The 25,934-nt window shown below is 39.3% G+C and overlaps 1 protein-coding gene across 1 annotated transcript in view; it reads right to left on the bottom strand.

The window, feature by feature from the left end:
- The window catches only part of TBC1D22A (TBC1 domain family member 22A), a 105,718-nt gene extending 104,680 nt beyond the window's left edge, over positions 1-1,038 (bottom strand). Inside the window, exon 1 of the mRNA XM_015823499.1 lies at positions 784-1,038. Within this exon, the coding sequence (XP_015678985.1) occupies positions 784-845 (62 nt within the window). The 5' untranslated portion in view covers positions 846-1,038. The remainder of the gene's footprint in view (positions 1-783) is intronic.
- Between the last annotated feature and the right edge of the window lie 24,896 nt (positions 1,039-25,934).

Genomic DNA, 25,934 nt, shown 5'->3' with positions numbered 1-25,934 from the left:
ACTATTGAGCTACAAATTACAGACTCAGTAATTCCTCTGTAGAACCGTTATCAGCAGATCCTTGAACAATCTGAGCTTCCTGAGTTGACGCAGGAAGAACATTCTTTGTTGTGCCTTTTTAATGATGGTTCTAATGTTAGCTGTCCATTTCAAGTCCTGAGAGTTTATAGAACCCAGAAACTTGAAAGGCTGTGTTGTTAGTAACACAACTGTTAAGTGATTCTGGCTTCCCATTGACCCTGCTTGTCAGAAGGACACAAAAGGGACCACATCCCCAGGACACTACAACTGTCATATCTATCAGCAGAAAAGGATAACAACTCCAAGCACTGAGACTGAGAGATGCCTTGCCTCCGAATGGGTGCGTTAAACGTTATTTAAGTGATACTTTACTCTGACTTAAAGGCGGCGGTTCAGCCCAGGAAGATCATAAAGTGTCACCTCTGCTAGCGGCTGCTTCTATCGCCCTCCCAGGTCCTAGTTTCTCGCGGCGAAACATCGGCAAAGTACTTCGAGCAAACTCAGCACCATAGTAGGGGCCAGGGCCAGAAGAACAGCCGCCGCCGCCCTCGCCCCGACTTCTGCCAACCCCCACAACCATCCGTTTCCAAAGCCATCGCTTCGTATCCTGCGGAACCGAACGCCTCGTGAAACGGGAAGGCAGAAAAGGTAGAGGCGACACCATCGCGCTTCTGCTCCAAATGAAACGTACTTTTTCAGCCCGTAGAGCCCGGCCACTTTACACGCGCCGCTTAGCCACCCCGCAACTTTTCGCCTGCTTACCTGCCCGGCACCCGAGACACATTCCGCTTCCAAAACTGCTTCTTCCCCCCGTCGCTCGCCATCTTCCCGTCACCTCATAGCGCTTCTTCTCCACAGCGGGAGCGGCGAATGGGCGCAGGATACAATGCCCGACCTCGACCGGCGGGTCCCGATCTCTTCTCCAACCGAGGCCAAAAGGTCCGGGGCTCACTCCATCCCAGCCCCTTTTCCTTTCCTCAGAGACCTGCGCGCTGCCATCTTGATACCCCAGAGCAATCCCTCTCGCTATTGGCTCCAAGCATCACCTGTCCCTTTCGCCCTATCACAAGTGAACATACTTCCGTGTGGGCTCAAGGCAGCCCAATTAATATCAGCGAATCCTATTGGAGGACAGTTGGAATTTCAATCAATGGGAGTTTCCCTTGGAGGCTTGGGACATAAGGGAGGGTTTTCTCGGTCGCCGATTGGCTGTTTTGGCATTCTTTTCCCGCCCCCACGTCGACCGCTTGTCACAAGTGCTGGCTTTGGAGTAGAACAGCCACACAAGCACAACAATAAGAATTATCATCACCGCCCGGTTATTAGTGGCATCGTAAACTGGCCTGACGTCAAAACATTAAACACAGAAGCCTATATTTAAATAGGGTTGGTCTCACATCGCCTTGATTCATTAAATTTCTGAGCCTGAGCTGCATAAATAACTTATCTTTATTTTGGGCATATCAATAAAAAGTAACAATATAAGAACTACAATAAAAAGTAACAATATAAGAACTACAATAATTTCGATTGTGGCAATAAAACCTATGAGGTATTAAAAGAATATCTAAAGGCAAGCATCAATAACATGATGCAATAATATTAAAACACTGTGATGCTTATGCAAGGAGTCATAATATTAAAATGAGATTCTTAACCAGGAGGTGAAAATAAAGTAGGACATGCAATGTATAGCATTTCTTTAAAGCAGGGGTAGTCAACCTTGGCTCTTTTATGACTCGTGGACTTCAACTCCCAGAATTCCTGAGCCAGCTTAGCTGGCTCAGGAATTCTGGGAATTGAAGTCCACGAGTCATAAAAGAGCCAAGGTTGACTACCCCTGCTTTAAAACAAGCATGTCAAACTGCCTGTCTATGGGCCGGATGCGTCACGCCAAAACCGCGCCCACCCCACTGCTGGCAATGGGGAAAATGTCACGATATCTCGTGCGACATCACGTGACATCGTGAGTTTGACATGCCTGCAGTTTAAAGTATGGTCCTAGGCACCCCAAGAGTCCCCCAAGATGATCTCTGGATCCTCCAAATGAAGGCAGTCTATGTAGAAAAATAATACAATATTAAAATCCCATCAAGTAATCTTGAGAAATGGTAGTACAGGTAGTCCTTAAATTACAACCATTCTTTTGGCAACCTTTTGAAGTCACAGAGGCTCTGAAAAAAAGTGACAACAATCCTAGTGCTTAAGACCATCACGGCATCCTCATGGTCATGTAATCAATGCTTGGTAATTGACATGTACAGTATTTATGACAGTTACAGTGCGGGGGTCATGTGATTGCCATTTGCAACTTTCCCAATTGGCTTCTGACAGGCAAAATCTGGGGGAAGCCAGATTTGCTTAACGACCACATGATTCACTTAAGAACTGCAGTGATTCACTTAACATTTCTGACAAAAAAAAAAGCAATAAATTTGAGTGTGATTAACTTAACCGCCTTGCTTAGCAATGGAAATTTTGGTTCCAGTTGTAGTCAAGAGCTACCTGTAGTGTATGCATCAATTTTAATTTTTAATATAAATTATCTTTCTATATAAATAAAAATGTAAATGTTCATTTGTTCAAAATCTTAAATCTCCAAAAGTTCTTCACTGATTGCTTTGAAATTTTGACACAACGTTGCATTCGAATATGCGCGTGTTTTTATATACCTATATTATATAGATGTCACACCTGTGACAGGTAAAAACATGCTTTTTAAAAAAACAGCGCCATCTGTTGAACGTAAAAGCAACACACGCTAGATAATGGAACAACAAAAAATATTGTATACCCACAAGCATTGTGAAATTAAACATATTAGAAACGTGCACTTTCTCTTTTCTTTCTTTTCCATTTAACCAGACTGAGCTACAGCAACGCGTGGCCGGGTACAGCTAGTTTATAAATATAACCCAACAAAAGGTCCTTTGGAATCCGCAAGAAGCACTGGAATAGTATAATTCAACTTTATTCAAATTTAATTCCAATTTAACGCAAAGATGTAAAAGTACAGGAAAAGTTGTTTTTTTTTAATCTATTAGATTATAATCAGAGATAAGATACAACTGAAAGATACACTGTAAAATGTACAATTAACAATCTTGGTTCATTTGGGTTAACAGTAGGCTAACAAAGTAGCCGCACAGAACTTTGTGACTGCATCAGAAGCATGCTGGTTTGTACGTAGTTAATCATCCATAGATGCCCTGATACTGGGTCAAGGTTGTGTGTGTAGAAGAATGACACTTTGGCTCCCTCAGAGAGGGTACGCAATCTGGGTGTCCTCCTGGATCCACGGCTGACACTGGAAGACCAGTTGACGGCTGTGGCCAGGGGGGCGTTTTACCGGGTACGCCTGGTACACCAGTTGCGGCCTTTTCTGGACCGGGATGCCTTGCGCACAGTTACCCATGCTCTTGTCACCTCCCGCCTGGACTACTGTANGCCGCGCCCTCAAGACATGGCTGTTTCAGCAGGCAGGACTGGCCTAGGGATATTTTATTATTGGATTTTTAATCAACTTTTAAAAATAAGAAAGGCCTATTTAAATATATTTTTTAATTTGTTTTAATTTTGTATATTGTATCAATTGTTCTGTTTTTTAATTGGCTGTAAGCCGCCCTGAGTCCACCAGGAGAAGGGCAGGATATAAATGCAATAAACTTAAACTTAAACTTAAACTTAATAGATAGATAATTTTTTACAGTTAATGACTATTTCATAAAACACATCGCATGAACTAATATTAATAGATTGATTAAGTAGGTGTATCAAACTGCTACATATCTTGCATATAACTTGACAAAGTTTAGACACACTTAAACAGAATGCTTTTGAGTCTGAAAATAAAGTTGATTAAAATGATTGGGGAATTTGATTAGATTCAGGGTTAATAGCTCATAGCAGGTATCAGCATAAAATGAATCAGAATAAGATAGATCTGATTATTTAAATTACTCCCTCTCTGCATGGACATAATCCAGATTCAAAATTCTCTCAACTCAAATGTATTGGTTTGTATCAGAGAGGATAGGTTCAGCATGCAGCTCATCAAATCTCCCTAGATATTTCTTTTTTATAGGTGTAACATCCTCCTGAACGCAGATACAAAGAGTAAAATTGTTCAGTTGTCATGACAACAGTATAGAAACGCTGCTGCCTTCTTCCAGGACGTTTTGTTTTTCCTTCCCACTCTTCAGCTTGCCGATTACCTGATGGTCTCCCATCCAAGTACTAATCAGACCTGACCCAGCTTAGCTTCTTGAACATAGACAAGGTCAGCTAATTTAATATTTGTACAAAAATACGAAGATTTATAAAGAAAAAGCAGGAAATTCTTATTCTTTGTTCTTAGCTGGCTTTTACAAAAGAGAAAATGCAGATTGATTTTCCTCCCTCCCCCCAACACATACTTGTCTGGATTTCACTGGAAAAAAGTAGAAATTTGTCCTAAGCAGAGCTCCACAATGTTTACTTGGAATCCATCTAAAGCCACTGACAAATCAGAAATTACATCCAAATATTTGGCACTGCAACAGCACAAGAGCATGGCCTGAAAAAGGATACTCAAATGGGGACAGAAACCAAGATGGAACAATTAAGGAGGCAGAAACAGATATACTCTAGTCCTAATAATAGTTGCCAAATGCATTTAGCACACACAGGACTACTAGATAGCAACTGATCACTTACCTGCCTCCCAGCTTTCCATGGCATAGCCACTGCAGTTATTAGACTGGATGGCTAAGCATCTAATTCAAGGTCTGTCATAAAGAGAATAGTGAATCCTCCTAATAGGGCTCATCACTGGGATTGGACAAGTAAATATCTGGTTGGAGGCAACCTAAAACTTCTAAAAAATTAGATCTCATCTATTTGCACATAAAAAAAATCTCAGATGCAGTTATTTGGAGGAACCACTATGATACAAAAATTGATTCAGGTTATATGTCCTCACTGTGGATTCTGCCTGAAACCACAATCAAAAAGCATCGCACCTGTCAAGGGCTATAATAATCACAGATCTAATTGTTTCTACTTCCCCTATGACACAAAAATCTGGATCTAAGGTGCAGATAATTTTTCACAGGATTCATTTGAACCTACTGTAAAAGCTACATGGAATTAGCTGTAATAGACATGAATCTTCCAGTGAACAGTTTGTGAGCCACGTGATTTTGAACTTCACTGGGTCAATGCTTTCAAGGATTTTGAGAAATGGAAAATGCAACTCATTGTCATACATTGAAGACTGTACTACACTGTTGTCCGCTGCCCAAAACCTACTGCATTACTCAGTGCTTTTTTTGTCATAGAACACACGGAACGGCATTATGGCAGCTTTTTTTGAACGGAAGAACCGGTTCCTTCTAAGCTGCCAGCACGAATACAGGTAATCCCCTGCAGGCTCCATTACACTCGTAACTCGAGGACTACCTGTAAAGCTCTGGCTCGGTGAAAGGAAGCTGCCTGGGGAAATTGGGGGCGTCGAAGGTCAACCCGGAAACACTTCTATGGCCCTGAAAGCAGACCCTCTTCTCTGCCTTGGTTCATGGGGCTCCGCCCTCCACCACTGTCTGTCCTCACCCCTGTGTTGGCCACCAGGGACCAGGACTGACTCCTGGAGCGAATCTCTTCGAGGGACAGGCGCACTCCCAAAGCAGCAGCACTACCGCTACCTTGGTCACTCTGGTCCAGAGGAAGCCTTTGTGTCATCAGTGGCGGAGGAGGACGAGGTGGCAGAAGACATGCCAGCTCCAAACAAGTGCCCTCTCAAAAGCCGAAACAATGGTGTCCGTCAGCTGATGCTGCTCACGTGATCTGCGCCTCAGAAGCTCCTTAAAGTGGTTTCCTCTCTCCCCCCCCCCCCGCTCCGTAAAGACTGGAGCCGGAGCTGTGCGTGAATTCCGGCACCTTCTTTTTTTTTTCTTTTTTTTTTACAAAAAAAGCCCTGGCGTTACTTGTTTATATCAGGGAATCATCACAGTATTTGCCAGAAGTCATCAATTTGACATTAGCTCTTTGATACATTTCTAAAGAGCCAGGGACAATATATCTGAATTTTGCACAACTTATGTTAATTGTAACATCTTATTCCTCCGTCCTTCAGACAGGATGTTCAGTTATAAGCTCAGCATGTTGTTTACTGATCCTTCATGTTAGCAGATTTGCATAGATTATACATGAGAAGAATTGCCTCTAGTAACTGAAGCTGGCACCTAAATCCGTGTGAGTGACAAGATCATGAAAATATTGTTGCAGAGTCCTATTCAGATAAATTGAAACTTAATTCAGGGAGTGTCACTGTTTGTAAAAAAAAAAGAAAAGAAAAAGAAAATCGTACCTTATTTGACAGTCCACAGAGATGATAAAAGAATAATACATAAAATATTCATTTAGTTTTCACAAGTTTGATCAAATACAGCATGCTTTGATTTATAATATCATGGATATAAGCAGGCTGTCATTTTATACTATTAACATGTAAACTCCAAGGTGGGTGGAGTATGTTGCTCTCCTGTTGAAGCTCTCTAATCATAAGTCATGACACACTAATTATAAGAACAAATGTATTTGGAATAGTTGGCAGGCATAATTTAGACAGAGAGGCACAGTGGTATTTCCCTTCTCTGTACAAAATACGTTTTGATTTTCCCACACCTTGTATTTGTTAAATTGCCTAAGAACATTCCAGTTTTTGTTTCAAAGCCACATTACATTGCAATATAAAATCAGGATCTTTTATTTGAATAAATCTGTAAATCCTTGTTTAGGGCTATATCCCTTGATGGATTTATGAGATAGGGTCCACAGTTTTGATTGGTCTTTCACATCAATCTTTGATTGGAGAGGGATATGTTTAGGAACATTCAAAGGTGCAACTTCCCAATAATTTTACAGAGGTACTCTGATAAAATTATGCTTAATACATATGTAGAAGGCAGGGTTCTGCTCTAAAATTCCTGTTGTTTTCCTGTCACCGTCATTTCTCCATTGTCCCTAAATAGCTTTTCAGGTAAAGCAAAAGTGATACAGCTAAGATTCAGTACACCTTCGCATGGGTCTAAATTTTACCCTAAAATATAAAAGACATCCATAGATAATAAGTTATTCACAATAATGCAGTATTTTTCAGGCACAGATATATTAATGTATGTGGTATATTATAATTATTGACTGTTCATGGAACAAATATAAAAGTCTTTAGACTGGGTATTTTGTAATGATTTGTGACTCAGGATTAAACTGTGCAGTTTTTGGTGCTCTCTGAGCTTGGTTGTTTTCTTACAGACATTTCATTACCAAACTAGGTAACTTCATCAATGCATCATCAGAGTGAACAGGGGCCCTATTGTAAAATTCCATTTGTGTCTGATAAATTATACCAGCAGTATGTTGAATACTTTGAAGAGTTCAAGAGTTTATGGATAATTATTACCATTATTTCTTCAAAGATCAAACTGCCAACTCCATAGAGACTCAGGACAGGTTGCAAGATTTAAAATGCACATGTTGTAACATATGCATATAATCAATAAAATATCTATACCTGTATTAGAAATGTAAAATTTCTATCAACTGATATTAATGGAGGGCAGGAATTATACAACTTTTCCCCACAATTGCAGAGGGCCTATATCAAGATGGTTCAATACAACACAACCCTGTGAAGTGGTGGTCACATTATGCAGTGTTTCTCCAATCTAACAAGCTCCAGAGTGTTGCTCTATAACCCAACCTGCATAGTCATATTTTTCTTACTGGAGGAAAATGAGATTTATAATAATCTCATTATTTATAATCTCATTTTCAATTCATTTCAATTTGAATTTCAATTGATAAATCAATTGTCAATTGTAGTCATTTGAAGGTATATAGAGTGTAGATGAAGAATATGCTGTGTGCAGTTTTCCAGATGTTGCTAAACCATAGCTCCAAGCAGCTGTTAGCATATCCACTGGTGAAAGAGGAAGGCAGATTAGTTCAGCAGTGTTAAGGCCATTGTGCACCCATCAGTAAAATAAACTGTACTTTCATTTCACAGAGGACAACAATAAGTCCCCCAAATTGTCTTTTTTACCCTACCAGAGAGGAATAGGCATTCACCATGAGTTTATTGAAATATTTTCAATAAGGTTGGCTTATGTGGCAGATGTATAGACATTTCTCCATAGAAAACATGATATGAAAAAGTTCTGCAAAGTTAATTGAAAAAATTATTATTATTATTATTATTATTATTATTATTATTATTATTATTATTGTTGTTGGTGGTGTTATTATTGATCATCGCACAGTCAGCCAGATGTTCAGACTGGATTTGGCATTTTTGTCTACCTATCGAGTCCTTACCAAGGACCTGGGATAGGCAGATGTGGATGTTTGATGGAATTACAGATATTGTCGCAGGATGATATTATTATTATTATTATTATTATTATTATTATTATTATTATTATTATTATTATTATTATTATTATTATTATTATTATTATTATTATTATTATATGTAGCCAGGGCCACCCATGCTTAGTTCCAAAAGTAAACCAAAAGTAAATAGATGCTGCCATCAGCTGACAAAACTTGCACTTATGCTAAGTGTCCTTAACTGGGAGACAACTGAACATACCAGAACTGAGGACTACACTTGAGAGTTGTAAAATAGTCTCAGAAGCAGCCAGTGGTAAACTACATCACTGTCAAGAAATTTCTTTTTAGTTAGAATTTAGATCCCTCCAGTGATGGGATTCAAATATGTGAACAACTGGTTCTCTGTGTGGATGCCGCTTCCAGAAGTCCATTCTGGGCCTGGACAACAAAAAATTAGCTACTGGTTCTGCCGAACTGGTGCAAACTGGCTGAATCCCACCACTGGATCCCTCTTTAATGATCTTCTATCATTTGCTTCTTGTTCTGCCCTCAGGTATTTTGGAGAATAAGTCAATCCTAACCCTCTATGACAGCCCTTCAAGTACTGGAAGACTGCTATCATGTCATCCCTAAACATTCTCTTCATTAGGCTAAACATTCTCTTCATTAGGCTAAACATACCTGGTAGCCCTAGACATTCATCCTTTAATATTTGCTAAATTTGCTATTTGCTATTACTGTTCTGCCATTGGGGCAGAAATCTAACATGCCCCTCTATAGGAGACCTTAATCTCTGCAGATACATTATCAAATCTAGAAATTAAATAGTGTGCATTATCATCTGTATCATACACATTAAAAATAGAATGGGTCACCTGGTTGCAGTCCAAATTTAATCCCCCCACTTTTTATCCCTATTTTTATTTTCTGTGAGTGAAAATATAAATATAAATAAGCATAGCTAGAACAACAGGAAGCAAAATCAGTTAATGCTGGAGGAGTTAGAGGAAGAGATCCTGTATGCTACTATTTTTTTTCACGTGACAAAACAGTCTGAGATTCCTTCAAACGCTGAACAGTCTTTCAGTTGTACAATGTAGAATAATGTCCAAATTGTAGGCAGACAATGGAAAACAAGAAGCAAGTGTTTCCAATCATGTATAGTTATTAAAAACACAAAAAGTAACAATCAGATTGTGTTGTAGGATTCATTAGTAATCATCGTTTTAAACAATTTAGCAAGTGTTTTAATATACTAGGAAGATGTGAGAGGAGTTTAAAAGGCATTGTCATGGTATACCCCTTTTTTAAAAACAGTAATCTTGCAATCTAAAGGCTATACAGAAGCTGTTCTGTAATCTAGGGAGTAAGTTTTCCTGGTAAGGGAAATGAAATAACACCCATAAAATTCTGATTATGTCAGGTTTTCATGCCATGCAACATGCTAAGAGATTTCTTTTAAAATGGCAACAAGGCCACCATCTATTTAAAAAGCTTGCCAAGGGACAAAATTAGCCTTCTGTTCTACCGAAACATCCAAACAGATTAAAGCCTCAGAAAAGATCTGCAGATATCCTCTCCACATATTAAGGAAGAACTGGATTGATTATTAAGGTTTTTTTTTAAACTAGAGTTACATGAAGTTAGGTAAAGGACCATGACCTAATCCTGATAGCATAAAGATTGTAAGATATAAAACTGGAATACAAAAACCTATTCAGTAATATTAGGCCACAAAATAGAGAAAAACTCAAGAAACAGAAGAGCAAAATGTTAAACTTACCATATCATGGGTATTCATCACGGATTCTTTCATTGGTCATTTAACCTAATCAGGCTAATTCCTTTTGGACGGCTTCTGTATGTTATTCTTATATGCTGTAATAAAGATAAAATCAAAAAGAAGATGGGGAGCAACCAAAGAGCTTATGTTATCTAATGGTGCTGAAGTCTATCATCACTGGGAGAAATGTCAAATCTTTGGGAGAACATTAGAACAGGATAGTGATCCGTATGGAATTACCATAAATTCATCTACATAGACTCTTGGTCTGAGTACCATTGTTGTTTCTCTCTCTCCAACAGCTATCAACTCCAGCACAAAAGTATTTCTGTTCTGTATTATCTGCACTGGCACTGCAGCTCTTCATGTTTATTTCTATGCATCCACAACTGGCAAACTGATCAAGAAGGAAGGGTGCAAATTAATCCTGACGTTTTAAACGATCCCGATTTAAGCCTTTCTTCCGATTTTAGCAAAGTGTTACTTCAGGCAAACTAGCTAAGGTGATAAAATGAATCTATAACAGCAATTTATCCAGTCCCCCCACTGAAGTCTTACTGCAGGATACTTCTCTTATTCTCTTATTCTCTTCTCTTTAGCTGCAGGAACAGTGAGGATGGGAAGACACACAAGAAAACCTCATTATTCTCAAAAGAGAATGCTTAGCACATTTCTTTCTTACTTGGAATAGCTGTGAAGATGATTCATTATTTGTGCTTTTGCTAAGCATGGGTGCTGGGTTTCCCAGCAGGACAATATAAGTTGCCTTCTTTAAGCTTGCTGTCTTTATTACCTCTTCAAGGGAAAATAACATGTGGCTTCCCCAGAGGCCCCAGTTATTACTTCATTATGAGATCCTAATGAGAGATATGCCCCTGGAGACTCCTAGCAAGATTACAGATCAAACAGAGCAGCTGGGACTGCCAAACAGTGTTGTTGTCATCTGCACCTGAGATCAAGAGGCCTTATTGATGCCATAGAGCAATCAGTCTGCAAGAGAGAAAATTGGTTATTGTAATTACTCATAAAATTGGGTGAGGAAGCAATGGAAATAGCTATTGTACAATAAGGATTCCCAACTCTTTTTTTTTCTAGGATATTTCTTCAGATCAGATCAGTAATATTCTCTTCTTCAGATCGGTAATACTGTCTGGAACAATTATCAGGCAGAATACTTAGCTGAAAGCTTCCATCCAGGGGCAAGATGAGGACCAGTATCTATGATACTGGATTTGGGATACCATTAATTTGGTATCATTAATTAATAAATTAATTAATTAATTTGATACCATTATTTTCTGCGGCAAATTTGGGCTGCAGAAATCTGGACCATTACCAGATGGCAGCAAAGAAACATAAGGAAATCTCTTAAGTGCCCAAGTTTATGCAGGCCACATCTAGTAGTAACCCTACATTAATGGGATAATAGTTTAACCAAGTTGTTTAGGTCATATTTGTAAAACCATTATAGCTTTCACTAGTCTTACACTTTCCAAACTTGTTGGACAAACTAAACCAAGCACTATCCACAGTAAAATGTTTAACATATATTCACAATTTTCATAAAAAACATCAGACTCTGACTCTCACTGATAAAGAACCAGAAGAGCTGTGGAATGAAAAGCACAAAGTTAAGAGGACTATGAAAACAGACTATCAAAGACCAAGAAAGAAACTGGATATCAGAACAGAAATTTCCAAGGACAGAACCAAAGCCCAGAAAGACAAAGATCTTAGGAAAGAGCTTAATGAAGAATTTCAAAAAACAGAAGAGATAAGAAGTAGAATTACACTGTTGATTGAAATAAGGAACGTTTTCCATAACAACTCTGAATTAAGAAGGAGGTTCCGATTTCAAATTGACATCCTAAAAGATATCAATTTTTGATTTTTGATTTTGATGACAGATATTGATTCAAAAAAGAATAAACAGAGATAGAACATCCAAGAAAATTCAGAAGTTATTCTCAGATTACAAGAATCTGTCAGAGCATGCACAGTCTTATTGCGCTGAGATAACCCAGGAGTAATCACAGTAAACAGTAGTCTATATTATATAGTGGTTTATCTTACACTATCTACAATATCATACACCAGGAATAATATACATACACGTATTAATACAGCAGTCTCCAACACACAGCAGTTACAGCAGGAAAATGAAAGAGAGCACACATCTTCAGAGCCTTCCCTTTTATACAAGGGAAGACCCAGCTGGCTCTTAAAGGGACATAGACCCTGCTGAGTCATTCCCAACATTATATCATACAGCTTACATTACATCAGCTAGTTAGCTTTTAAATCATTACCTTGACAGAATCACTAGTATTAAAAGATAAAGTTAAATCAGAACTTCAGTCATTACAAGTAGTCCTCAACATAAATGCAATTGAATCTGGATTCTGGATTGTAAGACATTATGATTGTAAATTGAGGCACCCATCTGACAGGATCTGATTTTACAAAATTTTTGCAGTGGTTATTACAACAATCAATGCTGTGATGGTTGAATGAAACTATGGTTGTTAACTGACTACTGGAATCATAAATCTAAACTCTTTCTTCCAAATGGGTATATTTTGGCAAAAACTGGCAAAAAATGTCACAACTCACAGTCATATGTCTGTAGGACACTACAACCAGAAGTAAAGGTGATCTGATTTTCAAGCACCCAAAATGTGCTCACATGGCTGCAGTGGGAACACAACATTTTACAATGGCCAGAAGTGCATTACAGGCCATAAAGCACCTGAAATTTTGACCAGGGTCTGTCGTAATTTCAAATAGTTGTTAAACAACCTATCATAATTTGAGGTCTCCACCAGAAAGCTAAAAGAATTGGAATATCTACAGAAATATGGTTGAACAGAAGAATTATTAAACATTCTAACATTCTGGAAACTGGAAGAGATCGGTTTACATACCAACGGCAAAGGAAGGAAACTAAATTGATTGCATCAACTATCACATAATAGCCTTATTTTCATATACTAGTAAAACAATCCAGTCAAAGAAATTACGATCTGCCTTTCCCCAACTTGACAATCTGTCCAAATGGGTAAAAGTTAGGAAACCAAAGTCTATCACATTTATAGTTTCCAGAAGGCAATTGCAAATTGACCTGAAATAGGTTGTAATCAAAGATCTCGCTGTACCTATCTTGTTAAGTAATAACCTGATTGTCCAATAACTATGTCAGAAAAGTATTTTAGCTGAATGGAAGCTGATATATTAAACTCAGTTACTCCTTGCTGGGCTGGCACAACTGATAGTACAATGTTTTATTGCTGAAGTCATCAATGGTCTTTTAATTGCTTATTACATCAATTCAGAAAGAAGGTTGCAAATAGAAATTTCTGTTACTTTTAGCTGAATAGGCTTGGCAACAGAAATTTCAAGAGTGTGAAGAAGACTCAAGGAAAGGATTATCAAAAAGAAGGAAGGGGATTATTAATAGATGGGTGAGGAAAGTTGAGATTGCAACTTTCAGAGGCAGGGCTAATAGACAGAAAGGACTAAAATATTTAGCTCAGTGGTTCTCAACCTGTGGGTCGGGACCCCATTTGGGGTCGATCGACCATTTCACGGGGGTCGCCAAGCAAGGCTGTCTGCCATTTTTTTTGTCCGCCATTTTTTCCCCCTTTTCCGGTGGGTGCCTTACCTCCCTTGGGCTGGGCCAGCTGGTGGTCGGCCTGCTCCGTCTCTGCAGCTTGCCAGCTACGCCTCTGCCGGTGCAGGGGGCAGAACCACGCATGTGCGGTGCTCCCGGGCAGGGAAAGTCCTCGACTTACAACCGGTTGGGTAGTCCTCGACTTACGACCGGTTTAGTCCTCGACTTATGACCGGTTTAGTCCTCGACTTACGACCGGTTGGGGTCGCGGCATTAAAAAGGTTGAGAACCACTGATTTAGCTGTAAGAGTGACAAGGCTCCAAAGTTTCTCAGCTATATCTTTACTTGCCAAAATGTTGTTATTATTATGAAACTTTTCGTGTCTTCCCCAAAGAAATATTTCCTGAAATTCTAGTGGCTTTATTAAGTTAGTTCTCCTCTTACAGAAAAGCAAGATACATGGTCCTTTAGCTTTTGGCGATTGGATCAGAATTTATTCACTATACAATTACATTATTTGTTCATTTCTCCGAGATTTCAGATTAGGAAACTTTTGTTATATTTTTCTGAGAGCCAATAACTGACCAGCTCCTGCACAGAGCTCCTCAAATCACTTTTTCTGACACAAACATTGTTTGCTAAATCATTCTTTAAGACACAGGGGGAGATGAAAATAGAGAAGAAAAGTATTGCAGTAATAAAAGTATTGCAGGAGATATCCAAACTGTATACTTGAAATTCTTTCTAGTGTTTCCATGAGATACAAATTATATTTATCTACTAGCTGTACTCGGCCACGCGTTGCTGTGGCTCAGTCTCAATGCGCCATTGTGCATTCATCCCAAACAATAAGTTTGCATTTCTGCAGTACTTTTCTCATGCCGGATGCTGTGGAAATGTTGCATGTGGGAGTTTCAATGAATTGCATGTTCAATGGCAATTTCAAAGTGTCCATCAGATGGCGTTTTTTTTTTTAAAAAAAGTTTTACCTGTCACAGGTGTGACATCTATATAATATAGGTATATAAAAACATGTGTGTATTTGAATGCAACATTGTGTCAAAATTTCAAAGCAATTGGTGAAGAACTTTCGGAGATTTAAGATTTTGAACAAACGAACATTTACATTTTTATTTATATAGATGATTTCTCTCTCTCTCTCTCTCTCTCTCTCTCTCTCTCTCTCTCTCTCCCTTCCCGTGTGTGTGTGTGTGTGTGTGCGAGAGAGAGAGAGAGAGAGAGAGAGAGAGAGAGAGAGAGAGAGAGAGAGAGAGAGAGAGAGAGAGAGAGAGAGAGAGAGAGAGAGAGAGAGAATACATACTATAGTCCAGGGGTAGGCAACCTTGGCTCTTTTATGACTCGTGGACTTCAACTCCCAGAATTCCTGAGCCAGCATGGCTCAGCTTGGAAACCTCTCCCTTTCCCCTCAGCGTGGCTGGCTCAGGAATTCTGGGAGTTGAAGTCCACAAGTCATAAAAGAGCCAAGGTTGCCTACCCCTCCTATAGTCAAACACATACACATACACACACACACACACACACACACACACGGCTCTTTCATTACTTTTTAAACAAGTGATTAATCATTAATATTCCGGTTTGGTAGTGTACCTGTATACCGACAGCAATTAGCAATATAATTTATTGTATGTTGAAGGTCCATTTTGTCTGAATTTTAAAAAGTGGCTTACATATAACCACACAGAGTTGCCTCTGGCAAGATGGGTGGCATACATGTTTAATAAATAAATAATGTGACCTCTCACAAATAGGGCCAACTCTATCAATGGGTAAAGTAAGATGGTCACTTGAGACAGCACATGCAGGAGGTTAGCACCAGAGTGTCAGGTGAAAGAACTGCATGTCAGTTCAGTTAACTGTTCAACAGTAAATAGGAAAGGATCTGTCTCTAACCTAGCCCTTCAGTTCTTCCAACAGTCTACCTGTTGCCGCTATAATTGAGTCCATCCACATTGCTATTGATCATCCTTTTTTTCTTTCCTTCCTTAGCATTATAGACTTCTTAAAGGGAGCTAATATTGTCATAATATCATAATAGAAAAGGGCAATAAAAATAAGAATTCACAATGCAAGTAATATAAAAAAGTGGCAGCTAAGGATAACTATCTACAATAATTAATAAAATTCATCTAACTTCCTAACCCCCATGCTTGGAAAAACATTCCCTTTTTATTTTATTCTTGTTGTGTAACCTTATTTTTTAATTTTCCTTTTGCATTATTATATTTGTTTTTAATTGTGTTCACCACTCAGAGTCACTTATACAAGATAGGTGACTATACAAATTTAAATAAATAAATCATCTAAAACAGGGCTTTTCAACCAGTGGTATGGGTACCACCTGTGGTACATTGGCACCTGGCAGGTGGTACGCGACCATCCTAGAAATGTGGTAGCAGGGGAGGGGAATGAGCTGAACCGGTGGCAGCACCGCACAAGCCTGAGCGAGAGACGGCTGGAGCTGCAGGGCTGTCAGGGCTCAGCGGAAGCGCCAGGATCAGTGCCAGGCTCCAGCTGGAGCTCGGCGCTGATCCTGGCGCTTCTGCTGAGCCCAGAAGAAGCGCCGATCAGCTGGAATGTTGCAGCATCTCCAGGGTCTTGTGATTTACATTCAGATGCTTGGCAACTGATTCATATTTATGACGGTCACAGTGACCCAGTGTCATGTGAAGTGACCAAAACCTGCTGCAACCACCCAGCAGACGGGGGGTAATAAAAACCAAACACCCCCACCCCACCCCCCGCTGCCAATCCTCAACAGAAATGCTCACAATGAAAACCTCGGACAGGAGGAAGAGCGTGGCCGGGTGGGCAGGCAGGTATCTTGCTCGGCTGTGCCTTGGGGGGCACTTTTTTCAGCACCATTGTAACTTCGAACAGTCACTAAGCGAACTGTTGTAAGTCGAGGACTACCTGTGCTTTATCACTTTTTTCCTTTTCCTTTTTTTTTTTGGTCATCAAGTTTTTGACACTTTGCTATGCGACTGGTAGTACTCGGATGTTGCCATATCCTAAAAGTGGTACAATGAGTGAAAAGGTTGAAAAGCCCTGATCTAAAACATATTCAGCTGAATTATTTCTGCATGTTTTCTGAATTATACATCTCTATATGGTGATTCTACATTTGTTGTCGTGTTATGGCACACAGCATTTGAAATTGTTTCCTCATTCCAATCCTCCATGGCCAGATTTTCACAATGGACTAGACACATTTAAAGTAAGCTTGGATATTTTGTGGATCAATTACAATAGGGATGTCAAACTGCCGGCCCGCAGGCCGAAGCATCATCCGGAAGCCGCTCCCACCCCATTGCCGGCAATGGAAAAATCAGCTCGATACGTTGTGCAACGTCACGTAATGTCACGAGTTTGACACCCCTGAACTACAAGAACCCAGCCATTGTCTTAGAATATAGTATGGAGGACACCATTGTGTTAAGCTGCAATAAGGTTTTGTTGTTTGGTAATAATATATTACAAGAACACAACAATTTCATTTTCTTAATATATGTCCGGTCTGCCCCAGTCCAGATGTTTAGAAAAGAAAGACCCTCAATTCCATGTGGTTGAAGTGATAGATTCATTTACTAAACTCTAGTAGTTGCAGAGAAAGGCTAGATCTGAATATTCCCATGCAAAGATTACACTTTTTCCCATTCTCCTGGCCCTCCCCCCTTGACCAAGCCATCATTGTCCAATGGCATGCTGTTTAGCTGTTTTGGGAATGGCTGGATGTTTGGCACCACTTGTTGGAGTTTCACATTCTGTTCCCAGACCAAGTGTCCTTGAAGGCTAGTGCATTCCAGTCCTGGCACCTCTGGTTTCCATCAAGGGTTGTATTCCTCCCCCCTCCCCCCATTTATCTTTACTTTCCTATTCCCACCTTCACTACTCTACATTCCACTGCCCTCTCCTCCCCTCTTGCACTTTATGGCAGCATGCCAGAAAAGCGGAAAAGCTGAAAATGGCAGATCTGACATTATAATTTATATATTGTGTGAATTCATATTTGCAAATGTGGAAAAAAACACAGCCATATTTCAAAACATTGATTTTATTTTTTATAAAGCAAACAATAACCTTTCGGAAATTAGTACCAAAGGATATGGTAATAGCCATAAGCTCAGATGGTTTAAAGGTATAAAGATACTGAAGATATTTAGAAAGGGAAGATCAATCAACAAGTATTAGAATAGCTAAATGAGGAAGGCCCCAAAATAGATAAAAAACAAACAAAGTATACTGGTTTGCATGACCTTCCTGAAATTTACCCATCTACCTGAAAGAATTACTGTTTTGGAGCAAAATACGGTCTTTTTCTAGCAGAGAAAATTGTTCCCCGTGACTCATCTCAGCCTGCTTTGACTGCTGATTAGAGGCTGGTGGTCTCCTATATGATAGCTCTAACAGAAGACCAGGTGAAGAGATGCCCTCTGATATTTTTGAACTACAACTTGTTCCGTATGCAGGTTATGCTAATGAAGGTTGCAATCTGACACAACTAGAGGATACCAGGCTGTCTAAACCTGAGAGAGATAATACCTTCAAAAATATGTGTCTTCTTAAAGTAGGACACATAACTACACTAAACACACTTGGACCATTTCAGGTTGGAAGAAGACTCTGTTAGCAAAATGACAGTGTTTTATCTTCAAGTGCCAAAAATACTCCTTTTTCTGTAGATCAGCTCTAGTAAAAAAATAAATAAAAAAGAGCCACGCAGGACAACATTTTTCTTCTAATCAGCATGTAAATAGATTTTTTTATATAAAAATTACAAATTAGAATTTATGGAAATAGTTTCTTCCCTATTTTTTTCTGAGGCACATTTAATTGACTGTGGCTAATTAAATATGCCATTGCTGCTGCCCTTAGACACTGATCTGATGTTATAAAGAAAATTAGAAAGAGTACCAAACTGCTCAGTCCAACCTGTGTGCCACAAGGTCAAAAGGCAGAGGGTAAAAATCACTTGGCTCTGCAGATTTCATACGAAGGAGTGGTCTCTGATCTTTGACTGTAATAAACTTACTTGACTTGACTAAGTAATGAAGCTTACTTGCATTTCTGGGTCGGCCATTCAGAGAATTTCACACACCCAAGTATCATTTTCTTTGCTCTAACATTCAGCTGAGCAAGTATATATAAAAAAGGACCATTTCATTCAAGCAGAAGACTTCAGGGCCCACCTGGACTCATGACTCTTCCTACACAGGAAGGTAAAGGCTGTGGCCAAGAGATCTTTGCTATGTTTTCCTGCCTTGTTCCTTGCAGTTCTTATCACAAAATTGGATTACTGCAATCTGCTCTACAAAAGGGCCAGGTTTGAAGACCCCTGGTCTACATGGTCTGCTTTTGAAAATGACCTGAAAGCTGCAATTGGCCCAAAATGTTGGTAGAGTGGGCCTGCACCAGTTGCATATAGGATTCCAAGTGCAAATCAATATGTTGGTTTTAATCTATCAAGATCTGTATGACCTGGCTCCTAATTTCTTCAGGAGCACTTTGTCCTTATAGAATAGACTTATCTGGTGCATGTTCCCCACACAATCTATTAATGGTCCCCATTAGCAAAAGGCTAAGAGAACAGAGCCTTGCAGACATGGGTCCCATTCCACCCAGGTTGGATTAGCTCTCCTGTGGAAGTTTGCAAAAACTGGGCCTTTTCAGAAGCATTTGAATGCTAAAGATAATGCTCCTCCTGGATCATCATATTATTGTTGTTGTCTTGGGTTTAATACAGAAAGAAGATGTTTACTGGGCTAATAAGGAGGCTAAAAGTAGGCCAGTGAGGACATTTGAAAGTCTGAGTTCTTGTCGTAGGCAACCTCACAGTACTTGTTGACAAAACCAGCTATAATTAACTATGATTATTGAATTCCTAAGAAACAAGTAAAGGACAAAGAGCAGTAAGGCCAAGATTAAGAGAGAATTTGCCCAATTATATAATACTGTACTGCAAAGTACATAACTTATTACAGCTTATCGCTTGGCTTTGAGAAGACATTACAGTCTGGTAGGTATATTTCCACTCCATGTTATTCAAAAGGCCATCTTAAAGCCTAATCAAGTTACACTGCAAAGGAAACAGTTTTCAGGCTTCAAATGGACTACGCAGGATTCCGGATTAAACACGGACAAAGTAAATGGATTATATTATATGGAATGCCAAAAGATAATAGCATTAGCATCATCTGTACCTTTATCACTCCTCTCTAATGCAGTTTCTAATTTACACGGAAAAACTAAATCCAGCTAAAATCAATTGATTAGCTTTTTAATTCTGTGAAGAGCTTTGGCTAAGCAGCTAAATTTCATTTCTAGCCTAAGCAACACAAGTTCAACTCATTTAGGTTAATTCAAACCATAATTCAATTCTGACTATTAGCATATTTGTTCTCTTTCTTGCATGTTTCTCAAACAAGGAAGAAATCACCAGGTCTTTTTGAACTGAACAAGGAGAAGGAGGAAAGACAAAACATTTCACAGTTAACTGTAATATGAAAATGAAAAGAAAGTGAAAATTAGGGGTTTTTAATTACTCTTCCATTACTCATGATCCTGTATTTTTCTAGTTCCATAGCAAATCCGGTAGCACATTTTTTGACTGTATTAAAAATTTATTAAAAGGCAGTAGCTCACAAAAGCTTGTGCACTTTAATACAATTTGTTAGTCAGAAGCTGCTAAGAGTTCTGCTTTTTTGCCTGAATTATCCCAACTTCCCTCCTACAACAGTTAATCTAATGCACAGCAAACTGAAAACACTAAATTCTTTTTATGTTCTTAGAAAAAAAAAACAGGGGAAAAATCAGGGCAAACACCCAGACTGCCTATGACTTTTTTTTTTTTAAAAAAATAATAATCTCCAAATAAGAACATTTGTCAGTAAATTAACATGGCTATCCTAACCATGATTTACATCAAGGGTCTCCAATCCCCAGTCCGTGGACAGAATACCGGTCCGTGGCATGCCAGTAACCGGTCCTCACAAACAAGCAAAGCCCCATCTGTGGCATGCAGGCAGCACATAAAACCATGCACTCTCCAGTCCATGGAAAAACCTTTCTCCACAGAACCAGTCCCTGGTGTCCAAAAGGTTGGGGACCTCTGATTTATTTATTTATTATTTATTTTATTAATTACATTTATATCCCGCCCTTCTCCTTGCGGACTCAGGGCGGCTGACAATTGGATAAAAATACTAACATATTGTACACCTATTTACATCAAAAGACAGTATAAGTCAGAAGCATTATTTTCACTGATAAATCCTTTTACTTCTACAGAAAGGTGGAACCATACGTGTTGCATGTATCATTAATCTTAAATTATGCATGTCTTCTTTTTCTAATTATTTTTATAGCAAACAATGCAAAGGTAGAGAAAAAGAAAAAATATGACATTCATTTAAAAAAGTTTTGGAAAGATACTAATGCAGCATATATAATTAAAGTGTAACACAGAAACTTGAAAGCTGTTTCTTCTGATAGAAACAGCAACTGATACTGGAAGTCTATTTGTGAGAAGGAGTAGTTAGGAATAATTATAAAAACTATTCAACAGCTGGTTTTGAGTAAGCAGCACTCAACAGAAAAGACGTAAAAGAGAGAGGATTTCAAACAAGAAACCTATCAGATAACAGAATAACAAAGTTGTAATTAACAATGGAAAGGACCCTTTCTACCTACATCTTCCTAGGATACTATATAAATTCCAGGAAAGGAGTCCCACTGGTTGTAATAGCCCTCGGTATTGTAATGTAACTTCCATAATGGTAACTGAAGAAATAAGATGCTTTAGAGAGATATAAAATCCAGAGAATGGATGACACTGACTTCAAAGGATTTATTTTAGACATATGAGTACAATGTTCAGGTATATATTGCCTACAACAGGTAATCAATCTTAACTGAATTTTGATTATTCAAAAAGGTTACTGGTTATTATCTGGATGGGAGACTACCTGGAAATCCCCAAGCTACAGATTAGTCCAGAGTATTTTTTTTAAAGGTATAGAAGGAAATGACAAACCATATTGATGCCAAGAAAACAAGATCTCCATTGTTTCCATGTCAATGAGTCTTTAAGATTTTTAAATAAGCATTTTACTATTCAATGTATGCTAGACCTTATCACTTTTAATTCCACAAATATAGGTTGGTCTAATAGGTAGGTTCCAATTTATGTGAGGTCTCTGAAATTGCAAATCTAAAATATTACACCATCTTGCAGAACCCATAGAGTCTCTTTATATTCAATAATAAATTCTATTAAACTTTTAAATAGCCAGCTACTTTTCAGTATTCTAAGCTAAGGGAACCTATCTTAGAAAAGGATGTTTCTAAAACTCATTAGTTGAATGGTGTTTACATTCATGCAAGGGGAAAATATTTTCTGGATAATTATGTCACTCTGAGGCAGTTTTCCTCAACAATATAAGAGTGACATGAATCACCCAAGAAGAAAATAAGGAAAGGTTCTTCAGATTCTAGTTCAAACTTTATTTCAATCAAAGAGCATAGAGAACAAAACAACTAACAAGCTGTTTAGAAGTAAAAAAAGGAAGGCCAGGTATAAAACACAAGCTAAAAGGATAGAACAGAATATTAATACTGCTATTATTACCACTATAAACTGTATCTCTAAAGCTAAAAAAACTAAAACATAATTTAAAACATAAAACATTCCAAGACAATGTTTTTTTTAAAAAATTGTCTGTCTGTCTGTCTGTCTATCTATCTATCATCAACATGTGAGAGAATTAGTCAGTGTTAGTGTTGGATTTTTGAGATAGTCAAGACACACAACATTATTAACTCTATCTTCATTGTAAGGTTATATTAACAGAAGCTTGCAAGTCTGAAGTATTTTCCCCTTCCATTCCTTTGACTCTCCAGAAAACTAGAGAGAGCCTCTTATGAAACACTTCGCATGCTCCTTTTTCTGCGGGCTGACATGCCTTTTACATAACATTTGCCTAGTCTACAGCTCTTTCTCCTACTTCCCAAAGTCATTCCCCCATTCCATTATTGTTAGCATGTTGTGGGAACCCAACCTTTATGGTCTATAAACAATTTAAAGCTATGAAACATTAATCCAGAAAATTAGTTAACTTGTTGAAATCACCTATTATCCTCATTGCTTTATAGTTCTCCTATGGCAGTGATTGCGAACCTTTTAGAGTTTGAGTGCCCAAACTGCAACCCAAAACCCACTTATGCATCGTCGAGTGCCGGGTGGGTGTGGCCCATTGGGTGGGCTTGGCCCATTGGGTGGGGGTGGTAACGGGTGGGACTAAAAAGTTCAATCAATCAATTCCAACTATGCAAGATCTTTTTTTTTCCTGCGAGAAATTGAAATTGACTGATTGAACCTTTTTTTTTTTTTTTTGCACACAGTGGCAGAGGCCTAAAGCGAAAAGGTTTTATAAAACCCAGCTGAAGGCCTGGGACTGGGGTGACAGCACGCGTGCCCACAAAGAGGGCTGAGTGCCGCCTCTGGCACCCATGCCATAGGTTGGCCACCACTGTCCTATGGTTTCCTATCACTTGGGGGGGGGGTTCTGTTCCACATATATTAAAGGACAAGAAAGATGGAATTGCTGCAACATTACTTTGGGACGCCAAGAACTGAAGTCATCCAGAAGTACATTTGCTTTCTGGTTTTATTAGATCAAGTTGGTAGAATTATTCACCAATTCTCCAAAGTTTAGCTTCATTCTTAAGAGCATCAGAAAATGTCATAGTTTCATTTTGCTTTTAATCGACGTGAATGCATATTTCTTTTTAAAAACAATTATAATTTGAGATTGGTATGACCTGAAGCTTGCCCATCTCCCCAAATTTTCATCCTATCTATCATTCTATCATTCTTCAGTTTAACATTTGAAAATGCCTCTAGTTAGCAAAACTGAGTATTAGTTCTCCAGCACTTTCCCCAATTCAGGCCTTTTCCAAAGATGGAGTTTAAATAAACACAGCTCCCTAAAAAAAGCATGAATTGTTCTTTTGAAGGCATTCTGCAAGGAACATCTTCAGGTTCACACCCATATTCTCCATTCTTCTCCTAGAACAAAAACTTCTGCTACTGCATATTCAGAAGCTTAAGTATAGATAGGCCTGGACTTATGACCACAATCGAGCCCAAAATTTCTGTTGCTAAGCAAAACAGTTAAGTGAGTTTTGCTCCATTTGGTTGTTAAGCAATCGCTGCATTTGTTAAGTTAGTAACATGTTTAAGAGAATCTGGCTAACCAACTGACTTTGCTTGCCAGAAGATTGCAAAAGGTAAATTACATGTTGGTTGCCAATTGCCCAATTTTGATCACGCGACCATGGGGAACAACACTGTGATGGTCATAAATGTGAGGACCAGTCATAAGTCACTTTTTTCAGTGCTGTCATAACTTGAATGCTCATTAAACGAATGGTCATTGGCTACCTGTACCTCTATTTTCACTCAGTGGAATATTGATAAACCTGGAGCAAGAATTGCCCCGTTTTCCAAAATATTTCAGATCCCACTGTTCTCCTTTCAGGAGGGAGATTTCTGATAAGATTTGAAAACATTATAGGACCTATTGCAGAGTGTCCCAAACCTTTGAGGTCACTAAACATATTTGGAATTTGGAAAGCATATTATGGCCATTCTTACAAAATGGCCAGTTATAAAAAAGAGTTTACTAGAAGGCAACCAAATATCTGGGCTGCATCCAGCCAACATCTACTTTTCTAAAAACATCCCTGGGGATTATATGGTGCCCTGACTCCATGTTGGAAATACAGCATCTACATTGTGCCGGACATTAGCTTTGCATGCCTTAAAAATAAAAGATTCAGGAACAAGTATGGCTCCTTTATTTTTCCACCATTTTTTTTAACTGAATAGGAAAATATGCACAAAAATAGCACAGCATCCAAAGTTTAGCAATACTCAGCTGCTAATTATGATAAACTAATTATTTTCTAGTTTGCTACAAACCCACCCTCATATTGTGTCCTTCCATTTTGCAAAATAAGGCTTCGGGATGGCTATTTTTAACATCTTGTCTGCCGAACAGTTTCTCTTGCCCAGCGTTAAGGATATGGACATGGGCCATATCCTTACACTGCCAGCTTCCTTTAAGAGCGAAAGGAAGCAAATCTGGAGCAACCTTGAAAAACTGCCCATTTTGCCATTTTCGATGTGTTTTTGAAAAACAACATCCTCCGGGTCAGAAGAACGCGAAAGACTTGTCAAAACAAAACAAAAAAAGTTAAGATCATCTTTCAACTTTGTTTCTCCGGACGTCGGATGAGAGAAGAGGTTGCGGGTTGATTTGTGATTTAAATTAAAAAAAACCAAGCCGACGTAGAAGCCTGTTTTAAGGGAAGGTTAGAGGGCTCGATTCTCGACGCTCGGACAAAGAAGCCGGCAACTGCGAGGTCGCATAACAAGTTTATTTATTTATTTATTAAATTTATATACCGCCCTATCTCCCTTACGGGACTCAGGGCGGTGAACAGGCGATACTAAAAACCACAATAATAACAATAGTTAAGTGCAAGGAAGCTAAAACTCGTCTCGCCAGCTCGAGGGCGCTTCAAGGGGATACTAGCGTGGCACCTCAGTGCCAAGGGCCAACTTGGCTCGGCGTCTTGCAACCGCCCACTTGGCATGAGGGCGGCGGCTAAGACGACGGTAGCAGCCCGGTTTTCCTACTCTAGCTGGGCTTGGCAGGTTTGCACACAGAGCAAGGTCAGCTCCAGCAGGAGGAACGGGAGAAGGCTGGGCCGATCCATCCGCTCTGCAGTATCTCACCACCACCCCCCCACCGCCCGAGTTTTGGCCTTCTTCTGGAGGCTCCCCCCCCAACAGACCACCGTGCTAAGCCGGTATTAGAGAACCGCGCCGTGGCCGCTGCTGCTGCAGCTGCTGCTGCTGCTGTTGAGCGTGCGCAAATCCTCCTCGCGCATGCTCCCTACGCGCGGGCTTGCAAATTCTGAAGGATAACAGATTCTAAAACATCCGACGGGCAGACTCACCCGGCCCGCCCGGTGGCGGCGGCGGCGGCGGCGGCGGCGCTTGCCCAGCTCTGGACCGAGCGCCCCAATCATGTCGCCGAAGCCAAGGACGCCGGGTCACT

This window comes from Protobothrops mucrosquamatus, unplaced genomic scaffold (genome assembly GCF_001527695.2).
Source record: "Protobothrops mucrosquamatus isolate PMUCROS unplaced genomic scaffold, P.Mucros_1.0 scaffold1888, whole genome shotgun sequence".
NCBI lineage: Eukaryota > Metazoa > Chordata > Lepidosauria > Squamata > Viperidae > Protobothrops > Protobothrops mucrosquamatus.
Note: the sequence above shows the minus strand (reverse complement) of the source record. Positions and strands in the feature narration are given on the sequence as shown.